The 18,005-nt window shown below is 26.7% G+C and overlaps 1 protein-coding gene across 2 annotated transcripts; it reads left to right on the top strand.

Moving 5' to 3' along the window:
* The first annotated feature begins 6,577 nt into the window (after window positions 1-6,577).
* LOC103871436 (probable indole-3-pyruvate monooxygenase YUCCA10) lies at window positions 6,578-17,581 on the top strand. 2 transcript variants are annotated; one of them, XM_033272668.1, is made up of 5 exons: window positions 6,578-9,633; window positions 9,729-11,874; window positions 12,342-12,584; window positions 13,125-13,250; window positions 13,362-17,581. In XM_033272668.1, exons 2-5 carry the CDS (start codon window positions 11,053-11,055, stop codon window positions 13,539-13,541), a joined length of 1,371 nt encoding a protein of 456 aa, XP_033128559.1. In that variant the 5' UTR covers window positions 6,578-9,633; window positions 9,729-11,052; the 3' UTR covers window positions 13,542-17,581. The 2 variants fall into 2 exon arrangements, with proteins under 2 accessions (XP_033128559.1, XP_009147932.2); XM_009149684.3 differs by having other exon boundaries at window positions 6,578-11,874.
* Window positions 17,582-18,005: the final 424 nt, after the last annotated feature.

The following is an 18,005-nucleotide window of genomic DNA, read 5'->3' as shown; positions in this document are numbered from 1 at the left end:
TCCAAAATATAACTTTCTGCAACGGTCAACAATTTTTTTTTGTCATAATATATCAGACCAAAAGTAATCTTTTAGGTTTGTCACAAGAATTCATATGAAACTTTTTTTTTAAATAACTGTTGAGTAGAAATGACAAATCAACCTTCAGTTCCTCCATTAAAGATTTTCTGTTTTAATGATTAAAAGTGTTTACTAATATGACAAACTCAGTAAAGAAATGAAACCAAAAACATTTGTAAACAACATTAGAATTTACATTCTTAATATGAGACTTTAACTAACCGTCATCCAAAATATAACTTTCTGTAACAGGAAACACAGTTTTTTGTAATAATATTTCAGACCAAAAGCAATCGTCTAGTTTTGTTACAAGATTTCATACCAAAAGTATTATTTTTTAACAATGTAACTGTTAAGGACAAACGACAAATCAAACTTTCATTGTTTCCGCAAAAAAATTCGGTTTAATGATTAAAAGTTATTACTAATATCGACAAATTCAATAAATAAATGAAAACAAAAATATTTTTCAAAAACGTTAGAAGGCAATTCTTAATCAAAGAATTTAACTCGTCGTCATCATAAATATAACTTTCTCCAATATTCAACACAATTGTTTTCCTAAGATTTCAGACCAAAACTATTTCTTTAACAATTTAGTCGTCAATGATAAACGACAAATAGAACCTTCATTGGTTTTGTTAAAAATTGTCTGTTTTAATATTAAAATGCTTACTAATATCAGAAAATTCAATAAAGAAATGAAAAACACTTGTCAAAAACATAAGAAGGTAAATGCTTAATTTGAGACTTTAACTTTCCGTCCTCCACAATCAACCATCCACAAAAACCAGTACAACTATTTTTTTTTCATTGGATTTTTGGTCAAAATCATCAATTCATAACCCATTTATAAAATATAAGTAAAACATAAATTTTGATATTTACATCAGTTAATTAATTTTCCAAATTCATACCTTTATGGAAAATGTAGGACATGTTTACTCATTAAAACTGAAGTGAAAAAGAAAACGAAACATTTTAATATAAAAATTATAAATTATTTTAAATAATATTAATATAGCATAAAATACTAATTTGAATAATTTCATTTTGTTTAATTTTAAGCACAAAATTCTAGTCATTGCTTAAATCTTTATTAGGTTTTAATTTATTTGATTTATTATGAAAATTATTGACAAACAATTGTTTTCAACATAATTTTAAGATAGTAGATTTGCTGTTTTTCAAATTATAACATTCGAATTAGACTAAATTCATTGTTCAATAGACTAATTGTTAGTAACAACTGGCAAAACTAATTAGCAGATTGAAAACGATATAGATTGTAAAAAGTTAGAAAGCAAACTCTCAACCTAGATTTTTAACGACCTTTTGGATGAAAATCAACATTATAAAATTGTAAAAAAAAAATTAATATTATTCGTTTTAATTCATTTTTAGTATATTTTTTTAATCTTTTTGTTTTATCATTGTATTTTATTATATATAAATTGAGTACTAATATTGCACTATGAAAATTATGAACATCTTTTGGGGGAAATAAGTATTTCAAAAAGAAAATCGTTATTTAACTAATAAAAATTTGAGTGTTGTTAAGTTTCTGAATTGCTTTGTATTTTTCTGAAGGCCACATATGTTGGTTTAGGGCACCAAGAGTGACTATGCACTGCCCTGCTCATTCAATTACATATATTTGAGTGAGAGGCAATTTTGGTGTAATTTTTGGCACAACAAATTGCAAATGTCTAGCCATAAATCTCTGTTTGTTTCTATTGTGGTGCGACCTAACTCTCACCTGTTTTTTTCTTTTATCTACTCTATTAAAATAAAGTCCTATTTGAATTCTACCATGGTATGTTTTTAATTTTGGGCTTATTAAATATGTTGTGACTAAATATAAAAATATAGACTTTATTAAATTCACTTTCATCTATCATTGTTTGGAGGAGGTTTAATACACATTCACCTAATTATTAGATTAAACATATAACTAAACTTAAAAGTCTACACAAGCTCATCTGTCATCGTTAAGAGCTTTGAACGAAAATACCATCAACAGTGAAAATCAAAAGCAATTCTCGAGTCGAGATGGATTTACTCTTAAGATTTTCAATCTAAACAGGAAGTAGGGTTTTTAATCTGGATGTGGGAAGATCGATGGGTAACGTTTTCATTGATGGTTCATTATAAATTTTTGGTGCTTGGTTAAGTTTGTATCTGTTCTTTTGGGTGGCTTGATGGGTTTATTTCGTGAAATTTAAAAGGTTCAGCCACGTGAAAACGTGGTGTGTGCTGGTGGTGGGCGTAGGATAAGTCGGAGAGACCTTCGACATCTGGTTCGAGTTCCTCATCATCCAATGTTCTAGATTAGTACTTTACTAGCTTATGTGTCTCTTCTACGTTATTCTTTGTCAAGGATTGAGTTTTCTTTTTCAAGTTTAAACACGACATCAAATAAAAGACATGGGTTTCAGATGAATTTAAAGTTTATGATAATTTATAGCTGGTGACAGCAACCATGTGTTATTGGTTAGTGCTTACTATATATATATCCAGTGAGAACTCGGTACCAGTTCTTCAAAAATAGCCAATTAGTTTTTAGTTTATGTTTAATTTGTCATCTTGCTGTAGAGATAACTTTAGACTATGGCTGTTGCGAAACTAAATGAACTACTGACCTTGGAATATTTATTTGGGGTTTGTAGAAGAGACGCATATACCAACAGGCAACAACATCTTTAAATACCCAACCCACAATATTTTCTACACTAAACATATTATAAATAAGATTTGTATTGTTAAACATCTTTTTAGTTTAACGTTTTCAGGAATATTTTTATTTTATTCATTTCCTGTGTTTGCTCTTTTTATATGTAGAATATATTAATTACATTCCAACTTTCCCAAAACAGTTTAAGAAAGTTGTTCACTATTTATTCACTTAATTAAGTTTTTAAATAACTAAATTAAAAATAAAATGTCTAACATTGTTATTTGATCCAAACCAAAAACCAAAATAGCTAAATTCAAACCATATTCAAATTCAAAAATAACTGAACGATTACTATATTTTTTGAACCAAATACCACATCCGAACCGGAACCAAACAAAAAAATACAAATCTGGAAACGAACCAAAATTCATAAAATTTTATTAAATCATACTTTTTAATTTAAAAACATAAATTATAAATATAAATAATTCCGCGCATCCGCGCGGCTCAAAGTCTAGTCTATACTATAAAAAGAGAAGGAGTCTTAAAAAAATCTACCATAAAAAAGTTGTTGGACCTATTTAGGATTGCTATTTATTAGTTTTTGCCTTTTTGGTCCTACAATAATTAATCTAACAATACAATATCAATCAAATACACTACATTTTCTTCTAGAGAATATAACTAACCAAATCAAATTTAAGTAACTAGATTCATCATATCTTTTCAAAATAATACAAAACTAGGTTAAGACCCGCGCCTTGCGCGGGATGAACATTATATATAAAAGTTATTTTATGTATTAAATATTTTTACATATTATGAAATAATAAATATATATTGAATAATTAAAAGTCAGTAACTATTAAATATATAATTAAATTGGTGTGAACATATAAATCAATTTTATTAATCCAATTTTTTTTAATATTTGATAGGATATGTAATTAAATTTAAATGATACTAACATACATAGTATATTTTAGTATATTTTTAATATTAATATCTATTAAATGATGATTTCTACTCATATAGTGTTTTTGATCATTTGTATTTTTTATAGCAAAATATTTAAATTACTAACAACAAAATTTTCATTGTGAGATTAATAGTTTTAATAATTTATAATTTAAAAAAAATAAGTTGTCAGTGTTCGTTCAAAACTTTTACCAAAAAATTGTTCAAAGTAAATTTTGAAACTAAAAGATTTATGTATTTTATATGGTTTATAGTTTAATTTAAAACGATATATATATATATATATATATATATATATATCAATATTAATAATTAATTAAATTATACTTTTTACTTATATAATTTTGTAATCATTTCAATGTGAAACTTTTAACAGTTTTACTAATTTATAATCGCTTTTCAAAATTCAAAATACAACATATATAGAAAAATCTAAATTTTTTATTATATGGTTATTGGGGTTGTTTAATTTATTTAATAGTTTAAAATTAAACAAATATGATAGAATATACACTAATTTTTATCAAATCTTTATTATTCAAAATCATTAATTGTCATATATATACTTTAACCACATTAGGCAATTCCGTAATTTTATTTAAGGAAATAATGAAATACATCCCTTATATATTAATTGAGGAACATTTGAAAAGATGTAACCTCAATTTTGTATTAATTAAAAGAGACCCCAATGCATAGGTGGCACTCAATTAGGTAGTCAATTACATTCAATTGAAAAATAAGTAGGTCCACATTCGATTTTTATATGTTGTTAGATACATAAGTTGGTCAAACTATATGATATAATGATATGATATGATATTTTCTTTCCTTAAATAAAACCTACGGAATTACCATAAATGACTAATATATATATGACAATTAATGAGTTTAATAATAAAGATTTGATAACAATGTATATCTCCTCCATCATTTTTTGTTTAATTTTATATTATTAAAATAAATTAAACAATCAAATTAGCTATAAAAATAAAATTTATATTTTTTCGTATATGTTATATTTTGAATTTTTAAAAACGACAATAAATGACTAAAACTATTAAAATTATTATGTTAAAAATTAATGATCAATGGTTTAACATTTTTATTATAAGAAGATACACATGATTTTAAAACCATATGAGTAAAAAATATCATTTAATAATAAAATAAATAAATATATATATATATTAAACACTATATACCATAAGATTACATAAATATTTTAATATTAAAACTTTCAATGAATTTTCAAGAACATTTATAAATTATAAACTTATTAAAGATTTCAGATTGAAAATTTTGTTATCGATGATTTAAATATTTTGTTATAAAACGATATGAACGATCATAGAACCGTATGATTATAAATTTTTATTTAATAAATAACTATACAAAATATTCTATTTCTAGAAAAATAGGTTGGTCAATCTTAACTTATATTACACTTTTTATTAAACTAACTATCGAATTGATAAATAACGTACCAAAAAATGTTTTGCACTTTCCTTAAATAAAAGCTACGAAATTACCTAATATGATTAACGTATATATGAAAATTAATTATAATGAATAATAAATATTTGATAACAATTTTTGTATCTTAGTTCTTTTTTAATTTTATATTATTAAAATATATTTAAAAATCACATTAAATATATAATAAAAACATTTTTAATTTTTCTTATATGTTATATTTTGAATTTTTCAAAACGTTTATAAATTATTAGAAATTTGAAGATCCTCACTCTGAAAATTTTGTGATCAATAGATTATTTTTTTTGTCATAATAAGTTACAAATGATCATAAAATTGTATTAATATGAACTTTTATTTAATATTATAAGAAGATACACATTATTTTAAAACCATATGAGTAAAAAATATCATTTAATAATAAAACATATATATTTATATATATATATATAGATTATACTATATACCATAAGATTACATAAATATTTTAATATTTAAACTTTCAATGAATTTTCAAAAACATTTATAAATTATAAACTTATTAACGATTTCACATTGAAAATTTTGTTATCGATGATTCAAATATTCAGTTATAAAATGATATGAATGATCATAAAATTGTATGATTATAAATTCTTATTTAATAAATGACTATATAAAATATACTATTCTTAGAAAAATACGTTGGTCCATCTTGACTTACATTATATTTTTTATTAAACTAACTATCGAATTGATAAATAATCTACCAAAATTTTTTTTGCACTTTCCTTAATTAGAAGCTACGAAATTACCTAATATGATTAACGTATATATGAAAATTAATTATTATGAATAATAAATATTTGATAACAATTTTGGTATCTTAGTTCTTTTTTTTTAATTTTATATTATTGAAAGATATTAAAAAATCACATTAAATATATAATAAAAACATTTATATTTTTTCTTATATGTTATATTTGAATTTTTCAAAACGTCTATATATTATTAGAAATTTGAATATTCCCACTCTGAAAATTTTGTGATCAATAGATTATTTTTTTTGTTATAATAAGTTACAAATGATCATAAAATATAACGCATATGAATTTTTATTTAATAAATATTCAAACTAAATAATATATATATAAACACTAATGATTTAAAGCAACAAGATTGGCTGATCAATTTAGTCGTCCAGTTGAAATCTTTCAAAAGTATGTGAAAGACTAAAGTCAAAGTAAATATGGATTTAAAATAGTAGTTATATTTTACTAACCAAATACCGAAAAAAACCGAACCGAACCGAAACCAACCCGATATCCGGATTGAACACCCGTAATCCAAATGAAGCCAAACTATTGTTTCATTCTCCAAAATATAATAAAAATAATAACTTAATCCCGCGTAAGGCGCGGGTCTTATCCTAGTTAATAATGAATTTATTGTTAGTTTAATAAAAAACTTATTATATAATTAGATGGACCAACATATTTCTCTAATGATTCTAAGAATCATCCTAGTGATGACATGTGGCTACAAAAAGAAGTTGTAATGCTTCTCAAATAATATATAGGGGATCTTTGTCAATGCAGTACTATTATATCTAACGTGTGCAGTACTAAAATATTTGTCAATGCACTACATTTTCTCCTAAAGAATATAACTAACCAATTCTCTCTTAATTATATCTAACGATTTTAATGTTGTCTTTGTTAATGCAGTGCTATTCCACAAACTTAAGTTAAAAAACAAAACTCAAAGTATGAATTAACAATTCAATCACACAGTATTTTTTATGCATAATAAAGACAAAGTGTACATATGTTCTGTTACATTTTCTTAGTTATTATATTTTATCTATTAGATATAATATGTTTATGCAAAAAAAAAACTAGATTAGACAGACATGTGTTAGATAAAGTTTTTTTTGGAAAATAATTGTTGGTTCACTTAATCCATAATTAAGTATAACTAGGTTTTGTAGGTTGTTCCATTAAAATTGAAAATTTATTTTATTTGATACAAAATACTGAAATATATCGGTTATCCAATTTCATTTTTATCAATGTAAAATTAGATTTTTAAACTAAAATAATTTGTATTTTATAAAATAAAATAAAATGGCAAATAAAATAGTATAATATATAAGATACTGAAACTATATATATACATATAATAATCCTTTTATTTAAAATATTAATATAATGTAGATAATATCATATCAACACATATAGTTATTACTAATAAAAGAAAATAGACAATTTATAATATATTATTAAAATTAATTTCTAAATAAGTAAATAACAACTACTAAAAATTAACTTTTGAATATAAAAGAAAAAGAAAATAGGTAAATTTACAACATAGCATCAATAATATAAGTAAAATAATATTGAATTATAAAAATAAATTTTAGTTTCTTCTATCACAATTTTCTTTATTTTCTTCAAATGATACAGTAAAAGTTTTATCACAATTAAAAATAAAAAAATAAAATAGTTTTTCAAATATTTGTACTATTAAAAAATATTAAAAAGTATATCAAACTGAATAATTTTCTTAAAAATATCATAAAGTTTTATAAGGGTTTGTATTGGGTAATCCAGTGTCAGATCTCAGGTTAAGGAAGGGTTTTTACTTTTTTATCAGATGTTATCTGATTTTTAAATATCGGATTTTAACTAAGTCTGAACCGGACTATATAGGGTTGACCTATCATTTACCGGTTCAACCATGGGTCTGGATTGGGTATGAAAACACTGTTAAAACTATTTAACCCTAAAAAAATTAATACTATTAAATTGAACCAAAATATGCCGGGTAAATAATATATCTCACCAGCTCAACATATATATAATCTTGCACACAAAATATAAAAATGACGTTGTAAACTAAAGATGTACATATAAAATCTCACATAAACTAACTGATCAATTATATAACTTTAAACAAAAAATTATTTTCTTCTTCAATATAATACGACTTTGTAACTTAATAATGTACATCAAAATTATAACACTAATTTATATCAACATTTTATTAACCAACAAAAACTCGCGCTTTTGAAACGTGGATCAAAATCTAGTTTAACATTAAAGCAACTAACTTTTTTGGTGGGCTCAATTTTCAAACGGATAAGTTGTAGAAGAATAATCTGTTTCGACTTTCGTATATCCGACCATTAGGAAACGTTTTACATCAATACCAATCTGAACTTGCGTGGGCATACGAAGAAACCATCTTTTGGATACATGCAAAGTAAATAGATTCCAGTAGTCCATGGACACGTTCATTTAACGTATATAGTAAATCAATATGTGTCATTTCTTTGTTAAACAATATGTGTAATGACTTCATAACTGATTCAGTTCATTTAGAATATACATTTTATTACTTTCCCAAAATATTAAGAGAACAGCGGTAAGACTAAATAACACGTATCACTCTATTACTGATCATTTCAATATAACGTCTACTTTTATTTGAACCTTACAATGGTTCTTGTTTATAATATAACCTAGATAGATAGATCATAGAAGAAATAATCTTTAGGATTTAAAATATAATTTTGGAAAAAATGACCAAATACAAAGAACACTACAAAAAAAACATTGAATTGTATCACTTAAATTGTATCACAAAAATAAGTGATACCATTTTAAATCACTTATTCAGAACTGAAACAAATATTTATACTTTTAAATCATTTATAGTAATTGATGTTATTATTAATTAATTTAACATCAGTTCGATATAAGTGATGTCTTTTCTTTTAATTTGTATCATTTTAACAAAAATGATACAATTATATAAAATTATATCAATTACACAATTGATGCATATATTATTTTGTTTAGTATCACTTATTTAAATGATCTATAATTTACATCAGTAAAATAATTGATGCTAATAAAAATTATATATATATATATTAGCATCGGTCTAATAAAAATGATATTGTTTTTAATCTTATTTTGCATCTGTTGAAATATATTATCTAGTACAAAATTAGTTTGGATCTATAAAATAATTAATAAATATAATATAATTGTATAATTATATACTAAACAGGATCTATTATAGTTCCCCAAAAAAAGGAACCACAATCCCACATAAAACGTGAACTAATCAGTTAAAAAGTAGGGATTACGAGAAGTAGTATAATATTCTTGTGATTTTAATTTTTTGTTAGCTTTAATTTTACTGGATCATAATTTTCTATAACTGTTTCACTTCAATATTTTCATCTTCGTCTCTTTTTCATCTTTTCTCTGTTTCAGTTTCTTAAACTTTTGTTCAGAGCTTAAAATTTGTTGTTTTGGTTATTTGATCAGAAACAGATTTCAACAATATCAAGCATTATATGAGTCACGATGACAAATGCGTTTCTTTTCATGAAAGGGTTTAAAGATTGCTGAAGTTTGCTAATCAAACGACTCTGATTAAACTTTTGAGAGGTATTATTTCTTTTTTCTTTCTCTATTCTCAAACTTTTTGAAAACTACAAGTTCTTATATTTTTTGTTTATGTCTTAATAATCATTCTCTATTAGGATCAGAATAATTCAGAGATATATGAGGACACGACAAGAGTGATTTGAAATGTGGAGGAAAATCGATAGAGATTGAAGATGAAAAAAGAAGATGCAAAGAATGAGAAGAAAGAAGAAGAATCTGGATATAATTGCTAGTATTTTTTTTGTATCTCCGCATTCTTCATGTTTTTTTCTTTCTCATAACTAGTAATTTGTTTAACTTTCTATAGTCTTTTTTTCTTCTCTGTACCTTTTTTATTTTTCTTGTTTTCTTGGCTACGTTATATTTCAATGGAAAATTAATAAATTGTTACAAAATAATATTTTATTTTATATGTATTTTCTACTCTACAAATGATTCTAATATTTAAAACAATAACTATAAATAGTAAAACTATTAAAATATTTTTTAATAAATCGATATTAATTTATTAAATTATTAATTAATATTTTATTAACTAAATCAGTTATTTTAATTGATGTCAATACTAATATCATTTGGAAAAATTGATGTAATTGTTAATATCGTTTTTTACAATTGATATATATATTGACATCACATAAAGTAACTGATGAAAATATAATAATTTCTTACATCATTTGTTAATAAAATGATGTAAATTATTTGTATCACCACTTTCAGAGTCATTTATTTAAGTGATGTAAAATTATTTTACATCATTTATAACTAATGCAAAAATATAAATTAAATGATGCTAAATGACTCTTTTTTTGTAGTGGAATATCAGTCTCTTTCTATTAAAGATTGAAAAATTGCCACAATGTAAAAAATGCTGTATGTTTTAAAGATGATTGCAGTAGTTTTACAATAAATATGACACTAATATTGTCTTTTACTGCGAAGTTAGATAGTCAAGTTAAAATTTAATTATTTTAAACATATGCCTATATTTTAAGTAGTTCAATGTAAATATAAAATAATGGGTGTCAGTAAAAAAATTAAAAATTTGGTTTTTTTTAAAATGTTTTTTCAGAACTTTAGTAGTTATCCACTTATATACTTGATCTGTATTTCAAAATTAAATAAAGAATCTCAAAATAATAAATGTTTTGAGATTCTGTATTTGGCTAGTCTTATCAAATATATACAAAAAAGTATTAATATCTAAGCAAGTATAGTAGTTAAAATCATAGTCACAAATGTCAAAATAAAATAGCATAGTCAAAACAAAAATATATTATCATACATCCTCTCTGTCAACTCACCATTCAAGTTGTAAGCCACGCAGATTAAGGAATATATGATTATATTTGTTACCTTATGCTCATAAGTTCGTAACGTTTATGCTAGGCTGTATTCTCTCCTTTATTTACAGAAATTATGTACATAGTTCCAAAACATTCACCAGTAATAAAAACCACTTTGCATTGTGTTACAAGTGTCGAAAAATTTAAGATTCCTTATTTCATCGTTTTTGCTCACACATATCACCATGTCCTCATATCTTTATATAACAGCAGAATTAATGAACATCTTCGAACAACACAAAGAAAAAATCTATCATACCTAAACACACGATCAAGATATATAGATATGGAGACTGTAGTGGTGATTGTGGGAGCTGGACCAGCTGGTTTAGCAACATCAGTTTGTCTAAACAAACACTCAATCCCAAACTTGATCCTCGAGAAAGAAGACGTATATGCATCACTTTGGAAGAAACGAGCCTACGACCGTCTCAAACTTCACTTAGCCAAAAACTTCTGTCAGCTGCCTTTCATGCCGCATGGTCCCGATGTTCCAACCTTCATGCCCAAAGAATTTTTCATAGATTACCTTGACGCTTATGTCACCCGTTTTGACATAAATCCTAGATATAACCGAACCGTGAAGTTCACAATGTTTGACGTGTCTAACAACAAGTGGAGGGTAGAGGCCGAAAACACAGTGACCGGAGAAATCGAAGTGTACTGGTCGGAGTTTGTCGTGGTCGCAACGGGAGAGAACGGAGATAGATACATTCCTGAGGTAGAAGGACTTAATAATTTCTATGGCGAGGTTGTGCATTCCAGTATGTACAAGTCCGGACGTGACTACAAAGATAAAAATGTTCTCGTAGTCGGAGGAGGAAACTCCGGGATGGAAATAAGCTTTGATCTAAATAACTTCGATGCTAATACCGCCGTTCTCATTAGGACTCCGGTAAGTATTAATTCATTAATGTTTCTTTGGTCTTTTAATTATTATTTTTGAATGCATGAACGTTAAAGCTGTTTGTTTTACAAAAAAAAAAACGTTAAAGCTGCACACTTCTCTTGCATGTCAAAATGTTGTTTAGACTTTTCCTAATTCAGTGTGAAATAATTACTTATATGCCTCCCAATGTGTTACAGAAAAGCCTCCCAATGTGTTACAAAAAGGCCTCCCAATTATAATTGATACTTTGTCCATTTATGTTTTTAAATCGTTTGGATTACTGATAGTGTTGATGGTATGACCTTTGGCTAGCTTAGTACAATTTATATCAATATATTTGGTTCTTCAGCTTTAACAAAAAAAAATCTTAATTTTCTCAAAAACAATAAACGCTTAGCATATGCTTAATATTGTTAAGTTTTTGTTTGGTATGATTTGTCATATTATTAAATTCTTTATCTAAATCTATACAGAGACATATATTGACCAAAGAGGAAGTATACGTGGGGATGACACTGTTGAAATATTTCCCGGTGAGAATGGTTGACACATTAGTGATGATGATGTCTAAGGCAAGATTATTTATATACGGAGATCCCTCCAAGTACGGGCTCATCCGACCAAACCAAGGTCCTTTTGTCACGAAATTCTTGACCGGGAGAACTCCAGTCATTGACGTGGGGACTGTCCGAAAAATTCACGAAGGAAAGATTCAGGTACCTTCCATTGTCGATCAAGTTTATAGTCATCTTTGTTAATTCGGTTGCACAAGAAATACTTAATTTTAAATAATTCAATAACCATAAAACTCAATATATATACATACGAAAAGGAAGTATTGATATATTAAATCTGAAAATGAAGAAAAGTATTTTATAAAGGAAAATGGAAAAACAAAAAATATAAAATGTAATGTAACTATGTAATCTTTCTCATAAATGTAATGTCATAATAAATCAGCGTTTAAAAAAGTAAAATATAATGTAACTTCATGTATAAATATTTCAGAAAACGAAACATGACTTCCAAACCATGAAAGTTTTATCTTCTATATTTTAAATATCGTAAAAATGAAAACCTTTATTTCTGGAAAATTTCTACTTTTCCATATCATCAAAATAAAAATATTTTTATTTTGTATTTATTTCCTAATAAACTTTTATCACTACTTTGTGTATATTTTCGATAAAAAATTATCACTGTATTATGTATATTTTCCAATAAAATGGGATCACTAACTATTGTTGCACTATTAGGTTATCAATGGTGGCATAAGAAGCATCGAAGGCAAGACCTTGACGTTTGAAAATGGACTGAGACAAGATTTTGATGTCATTGTGTTTGCGACTGGTTACAAAAGCTCTGTATGCAATTGGTTAAAGGTACCCCCCCAATAAAAACAAATCTACACAAAAACAAATTAAAACCACTTTAATGTAACTGATTGAATAAAATGATAATGGTTATGTGTTTTGTAAAACTTTTAACACTAGAACTATGAGTACGTGATGCGGGATGATGGCTTCCCCAAAAATCCAATGCCAGATCATTGGAAAGGAGAGAAAAATATTTATTGTGCTGGATTTTCAAGGAAGGGAATCGCTGGAGCCGCTCAAGATGCGATGTCTGTCGCCCAAGACATCAAATCTATTTTGGAAACGGCCAGATACTAAGGAATTCTCAAAACAACCACCAGAAAGATTGGATTACAATATACACTTATACTAGGTGAATCACTATGTATACGCAGAAATTAATATTTAGTAAAACAATAATTTGTAATAGTTATTAATATTTATTTTGTTTTTGTTTTATATTTTATATTATGTTAACTAAATAATAAGCTTGCCAAAGTTGACAAAAAAGAAAAAAGAAACTAACCAAAAATCATAGCGATTAGCACTATCATATATTACTACGGTCTATAGAACTCAAACATCAATAATCCAAATGAGTATTTAACCATGAATAGATAAAATATCAATTATTGTTGAGAGGCATAGTAGTAATTATTTCAGACTAAAAAAAATCTAAACCACAATTTGACATGCAAAAGAAGTGTGCAGTTGTTTTTTTAAATATAGAACTATATAATAAATTCTAAAACCCGGGCATCCAATGTCGGTTACAACTTTGTCTCGAAGAAAATTAAACTAATTTTAATCTTACGCAACTAGCTTCACATCACTATCTAACTGGCACTTTTCGCTAGATAGTTCGAGAATCCTTCAGTTACCAGTTCCCGTTCTCAACGATGATGGTAACCCGGGGAAGGTGGGTTTAACCTTGTTGCCTGGGATGCCATAATTCCCAAGACGTCACTAGAAGTAGCTGGTTCTTGATGTTCTTATCACAGCATGTAATCTTCATTGACCTTTAAGCACGAGACGAAGAACGTGAGAGGAGGATCCAAGATAGACACACCTGAGCGAGCTTAAGAAGAATCCAAGCTATACACACTCGCCATTGACGACGAAACAGAATGCAAGAACATGGATTGTAACCGCGACTGCCTCTTAACAAGTATGGGATCCTTAACCTGCACAGAATCGAGTCTAACACACTAACAAGGTTGACCAAGGGCCAACGATGGCACTGGATGTGTGTTCCGACCAAATGCTGACACCGCAAGGACCCTCTTGGTGGGGTTTTTTTTTTTTTTTTGCGAAAAACGTTTTTGTGAAGATTCTCAGGCGCTTATTGTTGCAATATGTTGTTATGTTAGTCTTCATTAGATCCATGTTTTCTAAGAAACGTTAGATAGATAACTAGTTTTTGCTATAAAGTACAAAAAACTAATTTATAAACTTTTCTTTTTTTTTGTTCAACCAAACAGTTCTCATTTTATTTTATATTTTCAAACATTTATGCATGATCTCTAGATTCAGTTATGCATTGAACTGTTGCACACTGGAAGTAATGATATCGTTTGAGTTTTATGTGGGTCAACATTAACATAGGAACATATATGATACAAAAAACCAATTTACATATCTGAATTAAATATTGTTTTTATTCTGATGAAGGACATATAATGTGCATCTACAATATATGAATATATGCCACCATTTTACTGATTCATCCATAGACAAAACACACTTACAGACATGAACACTGAGATGAAACACCAGACTCAACCAAAACTGACACAATGGTTCCTACTTTAATTCAAAAAGTCTTTAATATTTGGTTGCCAAGGTTGATTTGATGTCTTCGGCGATGGAAATAACATCTTGGGCAGCTATGGGGATTCCCTTACAGGAAAATTCAACACAGTAAAGATTCTCTCCATACCAATGCTTCGACATTTGTTTCGGGAAAGCCATCATTCTTTATCACATACTCATAGTCTTGTGTTTATAGTTTCACAAAACACATAACCATTATCATATTATTCAGTCAGTTACGTCAAAGAGGTTTGAATTTATTTTGTGTAGAGGGTTTTTGGGATAACTGCAAACAAAATTGCAAATAAATCTGTTTCATACCATTTGAAAACGTCAAAGTCTTGCCATTGATGCTTTATATGCCACCATTGATAACCTATAGTGCATCAATAGCCAGTGACAACTAAATCAAGTTTTTGTGAAGCCTCGGTTTATGGAAAATGAAGAAATAAAAACATATAAAAATAATGTTTATACTATTTTGTTATGATATACTAAATTATTTTTTGCCATTTTAAGAAATAAAGATTTTCACTTTTTAGATATGAAAAATGTACACAATAATATTTCATGATTTAGTTGTCAGAGTGTTTTTTTAAAACATATAAATAAATCTACATTACATTTTTTATACTTTTTCCTTCAATTCTTTTATTTTATTTTTTCGTATTTTCGTTTTGTTTTCGTTATTCAATATTTTTTTTATTTTTTCACTTATATATATATATATATATAGACATAAATTAAGTATTTACGGAATATGTTTAACACTACCCATTACATAGAAATCACATTAATAAATATGAATATGAAATTTGGTGGACAATGTGTTAAAAAAATAGATTGACAATAGAAGGTTCCTGAATCTTGCCGTCTCGAACCCTTTGGACAGTTTCCACATCGGTTACTTATCCGGTAAAGAATTTGGTGGCGAAAAGGCTTTGTGTTGGTCGGCAGCTCCATATTTGAAGGGATCTCCGTACATAAATAACATTGCTTTAGCCATCAACATCACCATTGTGTCAATCATAGTCACCGGAAAATACTTTAGCAACGACATCCCTAAGTATCCCTCTTTTTGGTCAATACATGCATGTATACACATTTAGAGAAGGGATTGAATAAAACAACATATGGTAACAAAAAAAAATTAAAATTAATTAGATGGTTTATTGGTTAAGCATTTATTTAAAAACGTTTGAGAAATAAAATATTTGTTTCTTGGTCAAAGTTGAAGAGACCAAAGACATTGATAAAAATCATATATTACTAACCTAGCCAAATATCATACTCCATCCGTTCCACAAAGATAGACTTTTTAGTATTTTCACATATATTAAGAAAACACATTAAACTACAATAATAAATGTATTGTTTTCTGTAATTTTCAATAACTTTTAACCAATAGTAATTCAATAAAGTCAATTATTTTTCTTGAAGTTTACAATTTTTTTATAGAAAACACAAAAAATACATATTTGTGAAACAAACTTTTTTTCTAAAAAACCTATCATTAAAAAACGAAGGGAGCTTTAACCACAAATAGATAAATATTGTTGATAGGCATATTAGTAATTATTTAACATTGAGAGGAAAAAAATCTAAACCACAATTTGACATACAATAGAAGTATGCAGCTTTAACGTACATGCATTCATAAATTAATAATTAGAAGACAAAAGCGATATTATTTAAGTTACTTAAGGAGTTATAATATTTATTCCCTCGGGAATTCTGTCAGAAAAAGCCATATTTTCTTGTTGAAACGGCCATACGAGCATCCAAGTTATTAAGAGCAAAGCACATCTCCATACTAGAATTTCCACCTCTAGCCACAAGAACAGTTTTACCTTTTAAGTCATGTCCAGATTTGTACTTACTCGAATGCACAATTTCACCATTGAAAGTATCAAGCCCTTTCACCGCCGGAATGTAACATTCTCCGTTCACTCCAGTCACAACCACCACAAACGACGACCAGTACAACCTCCGGAGTTTGTGGTACTGGTTGGAGTTTCTGTCGGTTGCAACTGAAGAAAATAAAGATCAGTATCTTCTGGTGGTGAAAGGCTTGATACTTTTACCAGAGATATTTTGCATTCGAGTCTGTACACTTTGGACGTGACTTTAAAGGTAAAATTTTTTTTCTTGTGGTCGAAGGTGAAAATTCAGGTTTGGAGATTCTTTGATCTAAACAAATTGGATGCAAATAAGTTCAGTAAGTAAATGAATTAATGTAGCTTTGTCTTTTAATTATTAATTTGTGAATGAATGAACGTTAAAGCTGCACAATTCTCTTGCATGTCAATTTATTTTTTACGATTTTGTTTTTTGGTGTGAAATAATTACTAATATGCCTCTCAAAAATAATTGATGTTTTATATATTCATTAAAATCTTGTTTGAATTATTGAGTGTTGAGCTCATAGACCATAGTATCATATAATAATGCTAGTCGCTATGATCTTTTGCTAGTTTAGTACAATATGAGTCTTATCAGTGTCTTCAGTTTTTCAACTTTAGCAAAGGAAATAAATTTTTTATTTCAAAAAAATAATAAACCCTCAACATCTAATTTTTTTAATATTTTCTTCTTTTTTTTGTTACCCCTATGTCAATATATATGATGTTAGGAGTTTTCAAGGCTCCTAAGACAAATGTTGTAGTATAAAAGATTGTCAAACCATTTTTAAGGGATATCAAAGCACTGAGAATGCAAGTACTCACTTAATCTAAGTGCAACCAATGATTTAGATGAGTTTTAAACTAGTACTAATACTAGAAAGCAATAACAGAATGATACTTTCTTGACTAAGAGCATCTCCAACCCATCTCCATAATAGAGATCTCTAAAATAGAGATAAAATAGAGATGATATTTTTGCTCCAATATGTTCCTCTATAATAGAGGAATGCTATATTTGTTTCTATAAATAGAGGAATGTTATTTTTTCCCCTAAATATAGAGGATA

The sequence above is a fragment of the Brassica rapa genome, chromosome A06 (assembly GCF_000309985.2).
Source record: "Brassica rapa cultivar Chiifu-401-42 chromosome A06, CAAS_Brap_v3.01, whole genome shotgun sequence".
Lineage (NCBI taxonomy): Eukaryota > Viridiplantae > Streptophyta > Magnoliopsida > Brassicales > Brassicaceae > Brassica > Brassica rapa.
The sequence above is the reverse complement of the archived record's forward strand: the minus strand, read 5'-3'. Positions and strand labels throughout refer to the sequence as shown.

Bases quoted from the DNA above. Each gene is read 5' to 3' on its own strand.
- LOC103871436 (XM_033272668.1), top strand. From the start codon at position 11,053: ATGTACATAGTTCCAAAACATTCACCAGTAATAAAAACCACTTTGCAT. The intron at 11,875-12,341 runs GTAAGTATTAAT...AAATCTATACAG, and splicing joins CCGTTCTCATTAGGACTCCG to AGACATATATTGACCAAAGA. The intron at 13,251-13,361 runs GTACCCCCCCAA...TTTTAACACTAG, and splicing joins CTGTATGCAATTGGTTAAAG to AACTATGAGTACGTGATGCG.